The sequence below is a fragment of the Lutra lutra genome, chromosome 4 (genome assembly GCF_902655055.1).
Source record: "Lutra lutra chromosome 4, mLutLut1.2, whole genome shotgun sequence".
NCBI lineage: Eukaryota > Metazoa > Chordata > Mammalia > Carnivora > Mustelidae > Lutra > Lutra lutra.
Window position 1 is genome coordinate 124094848 of NC_062281.1, and position 13616 is coordinate 124108463.

Consider the following 13616-nt stretch of genomic DNA (forward strand, 5'->3'; position numbering starts at 1 on the left):
GATTTCGGGGTTGTGAGATAGAGCCCCCACATCGGGCTTGTGCTGGGCATCGAGCCTGCTTGAGATTCTCTGGCCACCCCATCTCTGCCTCTCCCCTCCCCCCAAAAAAACAAAGCCTTGAGTCTGCAAAACTAATGGTAGAAGAGCTAGAAAGAAGTAATTCACTCATGAAACTCAAGTTAACCTTGTATCTCCACTACACTTCTCCTCTATTCCATGTCTAATAATTAGAACATAAATAGTGTTTTGTATTTCTTAAGAGGGTTTTTTAAGAGTACTAGAAAGTGAATAATGCAAACATCTGTCAGGGACCCACTGTGTCCTGGGTAGAAAACTAGATGCTTCATTCACTTTTTCTCCTTTAATCCTCAAAACTGCTAGATAAATCAGTTATTCCTATTCAGAATTTCAGAAGTAAGATTGCTCTGTGCTAGCATTTGAATCAAGATGTCATCAGACTCCAAAAACACATTTTGCATATTTATGCCACCTGTCAGTAGGTGTGCAGTAAATGCCAGAATAACACCAATAATATGATTGCATGATCATTCACTTGAAATTTTCGTTTTGTAAAACGTGCTTTGGCAATAAAAATTTCTTATATTTGTTAACAAGTTCATGGTTTCAAAGTGATTTCACTTTTATTGCCTTTGTTAGTTACCATGGTTGAAAAACAAATCATCAACTTTATTGGTATAAAACAATTATTTTGCTTTTAGATTCTGTGGGTCAGCAATTCAGACAGGTCACAGCAGGGGGAGTTATGTGTTCCATGGTATCTCTGCTGAAAGGTCTGAAATATGAAGTTCTTTATTCATATGTCTAATTAATGATGGTTGTCAGCTGGGGGCTTCAGTTGCTCTCTACATGGGACTCTCCATGTTGTCCCTCTGATTTAGGTTACCTTACGGCATGGTGGCTAAGTTCCAAAGTTAAGTATTCTGGGAGAGGCAAAGACACAGTGTGTAGGAGTACTTACCACGCAGAGGCTGTTTCCTTTTTTATGACCTACCCTCAAAAACCAGAGTATTCCTTCTTTTGTACTCTGTTAGTCAGAATCAGTCACAAGCCCCTGCCCAGATTCAAGGGAAGGGAAAATAAACTTCTCAGTAGAAGAGTGCCAGTCACATTGTAAGAACACCATGTGGGGTGATGTATATATATTGGTGTGCCCATCTGTGGAAAATACAAATTAACCTGTGAAATAGGTCAAGCATATCACTTTACTAATCAAGAAATTACTCAAAGTACTAGTACAGAAGCACGTGTCTTCAGTGCCTCCCACAGGGCTGCGATCTATTTTGAATATTACATACATTCTACATTATTACTGAGGTAAAATGAAAGATGTATAAGGTATCAAATTAGGGTATTGACTGGCTGGCACAAGACCAATGGGATAATCAACATTTTGGGAGAGTATGCCAGCACTCCTTAGTTTTTTACATTGGCAAATGCCCTTGTGTTTTTATCTACCTTATTCATCCTGAAGAGGGTTTGACAAACTATTACTGGTGGGCCAAGTCCAGCTGGCCCTATTTATGTGAAGTTTTATTGGAAGACACCCACTCCCTTACTTTTGTCTGTGCTGCTTTTATGCTGTTGTACCTGAGTTGAGTATTTGCAACAGAACTGCGGGGTGGAGGGTGGGGTGAGCCTGGTGGTGGGTATTATGGAGAGCACGTATTGCATGGAGCACTGGGTGTGGTGAATAAACAATGAATTTTGGAACACTGAAAAAAAAATTAAATTTAAAAAAAAAAACCATTTAGCCACCAAAGCCTAGCATAGTTACTATCTGGCCCTCTACATAAAGTTTGCATATCCTTGACCTAAACGATCATCCATTTCCATTCAAACAATCTGAAATTCCCCCTACTTGAGGCTGTAGTTTTCACCAGTTCATTTGTTCAGCACACATGAGAATTAGCACAAGTGCTTTAAAAACAGAGTAATAATAGTTTAATGCTTGGCGTCAAAAGAGTTCACAGTACTAGGCAATCAAACAACTCTACATTTACGTAGTAGTGTCATGAGTGATGCTGTCTTAGAACTGTGCACAAATTCATTTCTCTGAAAAGCACTATGGCTAAAGATTAGGATCTGACTCTCTGCCCCCCACCACCCCAGAGGGCTTACTGAAGACTGATACTGATCAGGTTCTTGGAAATAAGTTGAAATTAAGAAGGTGAAAAGGAGCCTTAGATGTAGGAAAAGTATGAGCAAATGTATGAATAGGAATTTTATTCTTCCAGGAATTCATTATAGTTGAAAAGTAGAATGGGATTGGAGAAGTAAATAAAGGTAGGACTGGCAATGACCATTTAAGCCACTGAGGCAAGAAATGATTTGAAAGCTCTTTAAGAAACAGAATTGTCAAGGCTTGTTAATTAATTGTTTATAGGAATGGCCGAAAATATAGAATCTAGGATGCTGACCTGGGCAGCTAGATGGTCCAGGAAAATAGCGCCATTTTACTAAGTTATTAGGTACATTGGGAGGAATAGATTTAAGCAGAAAAGATAAGTTTCAGTGTCAGAGATCTTGAATTTGCTATGCCAATGGAACATATAATATAAATGAGGTCAGTTAGACTGTTGGCTTTGGAAGTTTGACACTCAAGTAAAAGACTCAGGAGTTCTCAGTAAGTAGGTATTTGAAGCCTTGGGGAAGATGCAGTCATCTATAGAAAATATGTAAAGCAAAGAGAGAGCCAGAAATAGAAATGGGAAACAGCAGCACTTAAGAAGGAAGACAGGCGATGGGAAGAACAGCTGGAGCCTTTTGAATGCCTTTGTATTTAGTGATTTTTGGCAAGTTTAGTTGAGTGGTAGAGTCAGAAGCTAGACTAAAGTAACAATTCAGAGATGACAGAACGTGGGGAGAGCAATTAAAACCGTAAGGTTTGAATAGGCTGAAGAATTGAGTTTTACCAATTAAATTAAATCCCTATGGAAGTGCAGAAGATAAGCTCCAAACCACGGGTAGAGGGATTGACCTTAAATGAAGGCATACCGTATTCACTGAGACATGCATGAGAGAATGGATAAGGGAAGAGAACAGATTTTTGAAAGCCTGCTTTTGCTGATTGGTTGCATAAGTCATTTCATTCATCTTACCTCAATCTGTTTTATGTAAGAATTATTGTTTTCCGATATAAATATAGAATAGCGTTTTATTTCACATTTTGTTTATTTTCAGGTGTCTGCGTTTGGGGCGGAGTTTTCATCAGAGGCTTGCAGAGAGTTGGGCTTCTCCAGCAACTTGCTCTGCAGCTCTTGTGATCTTCTTGGACAGTTTAACCTGCTTCAGCTGGATCCTGACTGTAGAGGATGCTGTCAGGAAGAAGCACAATTTGAAACTAAAAAGGTACTGTTTTCTAGTATCTCTCTTCCATTAGTTGGTGTGGTTGAGATATGGTGAAATGTTAAATTGCTTTATCAACTTAAATATAAAATCCCTAGCTTTTACATTTTGTAGTTTTAGAAAGTCAGCTGATTCCTTTCTGGGCCACTAGACCAATTAAAGCAACTAGGAAGGAAAAGTTAGGGTTTATATACCAGGACCCCATTCTACCATGGTGGTTTAGCAGAGGGGTTACAAAATTACTATAGCATGCTTGGATCCTTCTGGCCACATGAAGATGCTTCTATTCATTTGTAATGAGAACTCAGTCTTACAGTGAAATTTGAGATGAAAGTATAGCACCTACAGTGCCTGGATGGTTCAGTAGGGTAAGCATCTGCCTTCAGCTCAGGTCATGATCCCGGGGTCCTGGGATCAAGCACTGCATCAGGCTCCCTGCTCACCGGGGAGTCTGCTTCTCCCTATGCCCCTCACCCCTCTTGTGCTTTCTCTCTCGTGCTTGCACATTCTCCCTCTCTCTCTCTCTGCCAGATAAATAAATAAAATCTTTTAAAAAAAAGGAAAGTATAGCACCTACTACCTGGCACATAATTATAGATGTTAAATAAACTTTTTATCTATTTAACAAAGAATACGGTCTGTTAACTTACATGGCTGTTACTAATATTAATAGACAGCTAATCTCATCTTTAACACATGAAAACAGCTAAGGATAGGTAGTTCTGACTGTCCAATAAAATCTACCATTTTGTCCCATTGTTCAAATTAATAGTTAACTTACTCAGTTCTTAATTTTTTTTATAAAAGCCCCTATACTTTTTAAAATGAAGAAGTAGCCTGAAAAGATCATTTATATAAGCCAGATAAAATTGAATCAGTGAGTCCCCTGTGTTTGGAATGAGAAAAAGAGTTAGCATCTCTGTTAGGTTTCCTTTTCACATTCTTTCACTTGTACATACTGAATTCTGTTACGAGGTGTTAACAGTTTGTAAAGCTTTCTATAATTATATTCTTGCTAGGTAGTAAAGGTTTATTTCTAACCCCAAGTATCGTTTTACCATTCTAAAAAAGTAAGCAAACCTTTAAAAGTGTTAATATTTAACCAAAATTTGGGGCGCCTGGGTGGCTCAGCGGGTTAAGCCGCTGCCTTCGGCTCAGGTCATGATCTCAGGGTCCTGGGATCGAGCCCCGCATCGGGCTCTCTGCTCAGTGGGGAGCCTGCTTCTTCCTCTCTCTCTGCCTGCCTCTCTGCCTACTTGTGATCTCTCTCTGTCAAATGAATAAATAAAATCTTAAAAAAAAAAAAAAAATATTTAACCAAAATTTACTATTCAGTTCCTCAGTTATGAACCTGAAATTCTCCTGTCCCCAGGATGGCTCCTAAGTCTTCTGTGTTTTTCATTTTCTTGGTTCACATATACTGTTGATATATTTGCACATTTAGAAGATTTTTAGGGGCGGCTGGGTGGCTCAGTCTGTTAAGCGTCTGCCTTTGACTCAGGTCATAATCCTGGGGTCTTGGGATCAAGCCCTGCATTGGGCTCCCAGCTCAGTGGGGAGCCTGCTTCCCCCCTTCCAGTCCCCCTGCTTGTGCTCTCTCACTCGCACTCTGTCAAAGAAATAAATCTTAAAAAAAAAAAAAAAATTCTGTATATGAATTAGTCTTCATTGCATGTAAGGTCATATCTAAACAAGTTTTAAAAACTTGATTTTTAAATAGATTTAAGATGTATGACTTATCTAATTTAGTAAGACCCTTCCCTCTTGATTTTGGGGGGCATGGACTTATTATTTAGAGATACTCATGTGGGACAAATTGCCAGAGGAATCTGTATTACACTTAATTTGAATGAGCGTACCTAAATAGTGCATAAAATAATTTTAAGAATATAGTTAGATCCCTTCCACTTCCCACTCCATTACTTGACTGGAATTAGAGTAATGCTAGTTGGTCCACTTTGTATAGCATATAGTAGCTTTCCCGTTTTCTTCCTTCACATTTACATGCATTCCTAGCAAGCCAGAGACAGTAGAGAGGAAATATTAATATAGGTTTAGTTTATTAGAAGTTTATCCCCTTTTTGTCTGTTTATTGAAGTTTTTGGAAGAGTTTAGTTATTATCTTAGCTACTAGTTTTGTGACTTTGAGTTAGCAAATTACTTTGGAATCTTCACTTTTGTTAAGTAATTAACTGGCTCACCTTTGAGTGTTTATCGTACCTTGGTTATACACTAAAGTATCTAACCTACATTATTTAATCCTTACAACAACTATAATGTAATACTACTATCCCTGTTTAACAGAAGAGGAAACTAGGGTGTTATCTATCCAAAGTTACCTAAGCAATTAGGTGCCATAACCTGGCTTCATCTCAAGTCTTTTTGACTCCAGATTCCCAAGTTTTTATTTTTACTTCATTTTTTTGAAGATTTTAGTTATTTGATAGAACACAAGTGGGTGGAATGGGCAGAGGGAGAGGGAGAAGCAGGCCCCCATACTGAGCAGGGAGCCAAAAGCAGGACTCAGTTCCAGCACCCTGGGATCATGACCTGAGCCAAAGGCAGACTCATAACCAACTGAGCCATCCAGGCGCTCTAGAGTCTCAAGTTTTTACCTCTATTCTCTCTCTCATCTTGAAAATGTGAATACCTATTTCACAGGCTTACTGGAAGAAAATGAATGAGTTAAATATAAAACACCAGACTGACTTTTCGAAGGTCCCTTTTGCATTTCTAGTTAACACAATTCCATCACTAGTTTTTATTTTAAATTACTTAATCTTTATTTTTCAGTATACAGTAGACATTAATGACTCCCATTACCTGGTGTTTTCGAGGATATATTAACAAATTTGGCTTATTTAAGGCCCAAACATTTTAAATAAGTCACATAGTATTTCATAATTCAGGTAAAAGGACATCAAAACATTTAGTTCTATTCAGTTTACATGGAAAATCTGTAGCCAGTTTCAGAGTAATTTAGAAGACAGCTTAAGCAAGAAAGTGGCATGTGTTAAGCCTTAACCTATCTGCTATGGGTAGAGATGCTACTGGTGTGTGAAACATAGAAGGATGAAATGGAGGTTAAGCCAACTGTGCGTGAAATTGTAGTCACTAAAGAAATTTCACAGTTGCTTAAAATAGCTTCATTTTTGTAGTGTGTCTGTAGCATCAATACATGAACTGATTTCTTCAAAGGAAACATATAAATCTTAAACAGATTATTCTAATTATAATATAAAAACATTAGTCACTAAGGAGCTTTTTTAAAAGATGTGAATAATGTTTGGCAGCAGTTCTAATTTACTGAAAGAATTGCTAAGACTCGGGGCACCTGGGTGGCTCAGTGGGTTAAGCCGCTGCCTTCGGCTCGGGTCATGATCCCAGGTCCTGGGTTTGAGCCCCGCATCGGGCTTTCTGCTCAGCAGGGAGCCTGCTTCCTCCTCTCTCTCTGCCTGCCTCCCTGCTTACTTGTGATTTCTCTCTGTCAAATAAAATCTTTAAAAAAAAAAAAAAAAAAAAGAATTGCTAAGACTCTTGCATACCAACACAAATATTTACTTCGTAATGGCCACTAACATTTGTTACTAGATGAAGGGCGCTGTTGCAAGTCCGTTATCTGAATTAATTTATATAATCTTCACAACTCTGCAATAAGTACCATTATTATCCCCATTTTCTTTTTTTTTTATTTTATTTTTAAATTTTATTTTTTTTATTTTTTTTTAAAGATTTTATTTATTTATTTGACAGAGAGAAATCACAAGTAGGCAGAGAGGCAGGCAGAGAGAGAGGAGGAAGCAGGCTCCCTGCCGAGCAGAAAGCCCGATGCGGGGCTTGAACCCAGGACCTGGGATCATGACCTGAGCCGAAGGCAGTGGCTTAACCCACTGAGCCACCCAGGCACCCCTAAATTTTATTTTTTATAAACATACATTTTTATCCCCAGGGGTACAGGTCTGTGAATCGCCAGGTTTACACACTTCACAGCACTCACCATAGCACATACCCTCCCCAATGTCCATAATCCCACCCCCCACCTCTCCCAACCCCCCTCCCCCCATCAACCCTCAGTTTGTTTTGTGAGATTGAGTCACTTATGGTTTGTCTCCCTCCCAATCCCATCTTGTTTCATTCACTCTTCTATTATCCCCATTTTCTAATTGAGTCTAAGACAGAGAGATCTTACCTAAAGTCATCAGCTAGTAAATGGTTATAAATATATGTATCATATTTATGTAACAGAAGTTTTAAACATTTTGTATAATTATTTAATTGAACTGAAATATTTAATTTTTTAGTATTTTCTAAATGTAGTGTTTCATCTGTCTTTAATTTTAAAATGTCAGGTTTTTTTTTTTGGTATTTATAAATTAGGATCAAGAGTCTAAGCATATTAAAACATTTTATTTATTTTTTTTTTTTTAAAGATTTTTATTTATTTATTTATTTATTTGACAGACCGATCACAAGTAGGCAGAGAGGCAGGCAGAGAGAAAGGAGGAAGCAGGCTCCCTACTGAGCAGAGAGCCCGACGCAGGACTCGATCCCAGGATCCCGAGATCACGACTCAAGCCGAAGGCAGCTTTAACCCACCGAGCCACCCAGGCGCCCCAGCATATTAAAACATTTTAATCACATTTGCAGATTACAATATTTAAAAAGGAAATAAACCATTAAAGTAATTCATGTTCTGTTTCCAGGCTGCCTTACAATTGTATTTCCTAGACATACCTATCTCAGAGTCAAAATAAACTTTGTTTATACACTAAATATTTCTTCTTGGGGCACCTAGGTGGCTCAGTCATTTAAGCAGCTGCCTTCGGCTCAGGTCATGATTCCAGGGTTCTGGGATCGAGCCGGCGCATCAGGCTCTCCGATGAGCAGAGAGCCTGCTTCCCCCTCTCCCTCTGCCCGCCGCTCTGCCTACTTGTGCTCTTTATCTCTCTGCTCAATAAATAATAATTTTAAAAGTCTTTTTAAAAAATAATTAAAAATAAATATTTCTTCTTGGTGCAGGCTTGGAGAATGTCATAGTGACAGTAGTCACTGTCCTTAAGGAGTCAAGTAGAAGAAATAGGCATGGAAGTAGAATGTAGTTGGCAGGATATTTTATTAGGCTAAAACATAATATCCAGTGTTAGGAAGGTGCCCATTTAAAGAGTTAGAAATAAAATAAATAGAAGTTGGAAAGAGGACAAGATCTATATATTCTCTTAAAGTTGATGTATTCAGAACTATAGATATAACCACATTAATCACTATAAAAGTGACCAACAAAATAACTAAAAATAGTTAAAAAGTTACTGAGTGCAGGTGGGAGGCAGAGGAAGAGTTTTACTTCTGTACCCTTCTGTACGGTTTCTTTGTTATTTCCAGATGCATTGGTTTCTTTAAAGAATTAAGCAAGAAGTGTGGTGTAAATAAAATATACTCACGTGCCATGATAGCACACAGAAGGAAGGACATACTACCTTTGGACAGTTGAGGTAAATACCACCACTTGCTTATACAGAAGTTGCTGTTTATGCTAACTTGGAAAATTATTAGGAGAAAGTCCTCTGGCAAAAGGAAAATTTACTGAAAAGGCAAAGTCGTGAAAAAGATGGCCTTCTTAGATAAATCAAATAGCTTGGTTATGATGATAGATGATGCTGGTTAGGAAGAGTAGTGCCTGTATGTCTTGAAAAGAAGTTTGGACTCTATCCTATAGGCAGGGGACAAAATTAAAAGATTATAAACAACTGGTATCAGATTTGTATTTCAATGAGTTTTGTCATCAATATGAAGGATAGTTGGTAGTACAGAGGGGAATACTGTTGCCAGAAAAATAACCTACATTGACGTTTTCCAGAGGCAAGATAAAGGGCTTAAGCCAACATATTGGTAGTAAAAATGGAGAAGGGACAGATCTGAAAAGATTTCGGCAATAAAACCTTCAGGATCTATCGATTTACTGAGTTGGAAGGGTGAGTAAAGATGCCTTGAGAAACTGGTAGCCTCAATGAAAGAAGACTACAGTAGACTTCAACTAGTACAAGGTAGCCCCTTAGTGCAATGGTGGGGGATGGGAGAAGGGGCAGTAGGAGGATAACTTTTCATAAAAGCGTACCCCTTAGGTAGAAACTGCGTTTTCTGTTTTCCTTTTGAAGAAAAGTGTTAAAAGCTCATATGGGTACCGTAATGAGTTCTAAACTTGATAGTGTGCTTGTCAGAAAGTGGGCAAAAAATCAAATGTGTGCAACAGCCTAGTGTCTTTTGTTCTACTTTCATATTGGCACTCTTAGTATTTAAGATATTTAGGCTTTGGGGTTATTATAATTTTATTTTTGTATCTTAATATATATGAGGTGATTACCTACAGTTTTAATAGAGAGCAGCCATAATGTAATTTGTACCAGTTGTTTTGTTTTTTATTTCAGATATTTGCAGCCTTGCTTAAAGATGATCATAATTGCCCATTTTTGTGACAAATAATGATGTTCAATATTGGTATGGTAATAACACTAACAATTGAATTCTCTTTTTAAAAGCAGCCTTTGCTGCTATATAATAGCATCCCTGTGGTATTTTTTGGAGACTATTGAATATTTGGGTGTTGAACTGTACTTTTGTCTGGATCTCAGTTCTTCAAATCACGAGGAAAATGGGCTGTATTTTTTAAACATTTAGGAGCAAAAAAACAATGAAATTTTTATTAAGTACTACTTTGCCATTTTCTAAAATATTTTTACCAAGAGGCTAGTTGGTTTTATTTTAAAACTACTTACTAGGGGCGCCTGGGTGACTCAGTTGTTAAGTGTCTGCCTTCGGCTCGGGTTGTGATCCCAGGGTCCTAGAATCGAGCCCCACATTAGGCTCCCTGCTCAGTGGGAAGCCTCCTTCTCCTCTCCCACTCCCCCTGCTTGTGCTCTCTCTTATGTGTCTCTCTCTGTCAAATAAGTAAAATTTTCAAAAACAAACAAAAAAACTACTTACTAAGATATTTAAGCTGAGGGGGGCACCTAGGTGGCTCAGTCAGTTCAGCCTCTGCCTTCATGTCAGGGCTCTGGGGTCAAGTCCCACATTGGACCTTTGCTCAGGAGGGAGCCTGCTTTTCCCTCTCCCTTTACCTGCCACTGTGCTTCCTTGGGATGTCTCTCTTTCTCTCTCTTTATTTGTCAAATTAATAGAAAAAAATCTTTAGGAAAAGAACAGATACTCAAGCTCAGGATCATTTTTACCAATTCTTTGGATGTTTTGACCTCAGGAAATATGGTGGCGTTGTGTCTGGTTATTTCTTTTCATTCTATTATATTTCCTAAATATCAGTAGAATTAAATGCATTGTTCCCAGGTGATGACCCTGGATTATTCATACCAGTAACTATTGATGGGGAAGGGGGTGTATCTGTGGGTGTGTTTGTTTTCAGGTGAAAGTCTAATCATTATAGTCCTAACTCTTGATCATGAAGGTCTCTGTTTTAGGTACGTGAACAAATTCTGTTATTCATCACAATACTGGAAGAAACTTTGTTCTGTTTTCCCTCAGATTTTGTAGTTAGAATCGTCTAATTTAATTTAGAATGTAGTGATGTAAAAAAAAAGTTTTTTTTTATTTCTTGGTTTTTGTTTCATTTTGTTGTACTTTAATACATTTATTTTCAATGAGCTTTTCAATCGAACAGTAATTGTATCTTAGTGAAAGATTCCCCCAGTGTTCTCTTACTTTCTCAAAACTTAATTTAAATTAAGGTAGATGTTTCCTTGCTTGTTTTGTAGCTTTCTCAATCTTAAGGCAGAAACTAAAGATACAAAAATAAACATCATTTTATAGTGTAGTAGAATAAGCTTTATCCTTAGCTTCCTTAGATATAGTCATTGCTTTGTTTTTTTCAGAGTTCCTAAAAATACTATAAAAATACTATAAAGTACCTAAAAATACTATAATCTCAAGGATATAATATTAGAGAATTATATTTACCAGCTTCATTTGCTAAAATAGTAAAGTTGAACTCCTTTCCCTAATCCTCCATATTCATTCATTGTGCCTTTGCAAGAATGCCATTAGTCAAAGTGTGTGTGTTAGTGTCAGCAGATAAACCAGTTACCTGCTGCTTCAGTGACTGGAAGTGAAATCTTGACAAAAGCTTTACTACTAGGGGTGCCTGGGTGGCTCAGTGGGTAAAAGTCTCTGCCTTCGGCTCAGTTCATGATCTCAGGGTCCTGGGATCGAGTCCCACATCGGGCTCTCTGCTCAGCAGGGAGCCTGCTTCCCCCTCTCTCTCTGCCTGCCTCTCTGTCTAGGTGATCTCTGTCTGTCAAATAAATAAATAAAATCTTAAAAAAAAAGTACACACTTAACTTGATGAGCACTGAGTAATGTATAGAACTGAATCAGTATATTGTACACCTGAAACTGATATAACACTGTTAATTATACTTCAGTTTTAAACACCGCTAATTTTTAAATGAGGTGGAAATTAGGGGATTCAAAAGTCATGTTACTAATAAGGCAGATTAGTTACAGAGCTGAAGTAGTTTGACATTTTTGCTTCTCATCAGAATTGTTTAGAAAGTTTAGGAAAACCTATTAATCGTAACTTATATAGGGAAATAGGTGTGGACTCCCAAGGGAAAAATGCAACTTTGCATGTCATTTTTATATTTTTCTAAAGGTATCCATGTATTTTCATTTAAGTTATTTGGGTTATTATAATGGAATAAGTACCTACTAGAGTCTAGAGATAGATTGTCTGTACAAATGAGCTTCTTGAGGCCTACAAAAAAGGGGCCTACCAACTTGGTATTTTAAAAATTAGCTTGTTCTGTAAAAGTTACATCACTTTTTTGATTTCTCTTCCAGTGGGTAGTTATCCACAAATGTTGAAGGTCAGAATTTTTTCTATGCCAGTGATGTTACTTTAAAAAGTCCGAATGCTAAGGGGGAAAGTCAAGGAATTACAAGTTTAACCTTTTTAAATCCTTTCATCCTTTATGCCCTAGAGAATTCCTATTATAAGTTACATATTTTTATGTGAATTTGTGTAATGCCAAAGATGCTTATGATTATGTCACTGAAAATTTATCAGAATTTGTAGTTAAATTACTTACTCAACATGAAAAGCCAGTGTTTTTCTATGAACACCACAGATTCATAAGTGAAATGCCAACTGTCATCACAAATTAATACTTTTAGGGGAACCTGGGTGACTTAGTCAGTTGAGCATCTGCCTTCAGCTTGGGTCATGATCCCAGAGTCCTCTCCCTCTGCCTGTTGCTCCCCCTGCTGTGCACACTTGCTCGCTCTCTTTCTGTCAAATAAATAAATAAAATCTTTTTTAAAAATTAACTAATGCTTTTAGAATTTGTTATTAATAATGTTAGGCAGCTCTAAGATAAATTTTCTTTTTGTTTACCCTACACTGAAACTAAGTACAACGAACTCTACAAGTATGTCAAAGGAGCTTGTAATATTTTTAAAGTTATGTAACAAAGAGGTATTTAATTCTGTTAAATGAGTAATTCTCTCCAACACACATACAGTGAGAAGCTTTGTGTCTAGTTCTGGGGATAGTTACGATAATTAAGACATTTCCTTTCCACAGTTAAGTTTCAGAATATTTACAGCACATTATAAGAACAGAATTCTGGGGTGCCTGGGTGGCTCTGTCAGTTAAGAGTCCGCCTTCAGCTCAGGTCATGATCCAGGGATCCTGGGGATTAAGCCCCACATCTGGCTCTGCTCAGCAGAGAGCCTGCTTCTCCCTCTCCCTGTGCTGCTTCCCCTGCTTGTGTGAGCATGTGCGCACGCTCTTTCTGTCAAATAAATAAGATCTTTAAGAAAAAAGAAAGAAAAAACTGGAATTCTGCAGAAAGTACCTGCAAGATAGGAAATCAACAAAAGTTTTTCTGGATTAAGTCACATCTGAGCTCCCTGTTCATTGAACATGTTTCTAGTATTTTTAACCATTTGTTTTGTTGTACAGAGAAGTGCTTTCCATGAATGCCTTAGAAGTCTGCTGGGATACAGACTCCTTCAGTCCTTGCAACAGCCAAATAGGGACTGGGATGCACAGGGCCCACCAAGCTAGTCATCTCCAGTTCTAAGCATCCTCCTCTTACCCCAGTGCTTCATGAAGTTGTTAACCATTTCCACATGTCATGTTATGGAGAATATTGGGAAACAGTTTTGTAGAGAAATGCTATTATGTAAGGTAATGGAATCTCCACTTAGTTTCCAGGGGATCACAGACTTAAAAATAAAAGCTA

At 37.7% G+C, this 13616-nt stretch overlaps 1 protein-coding gene across 1 annotated transcript in view; it reads left to right on the plus strand.

Annotated features, from left to right (window-relative positions):
* SELENOF (selenoprotein F) overlaps window positions 1-13616 on the plus strand; it is a 41656-nt gene that overhangs the window by 3130 nt on the left and 24910 nt on the right. The window contains exon 2 of the mRNA XM_047725451.1: window positions 3202-3369. Coding sequence (XP_047581407.1) covers window positions 3202-3369 — 168 coding nt within the window. The remainder of the gene's footprint in view (window positions 1-3201; window positions 3370-13616) is intronic.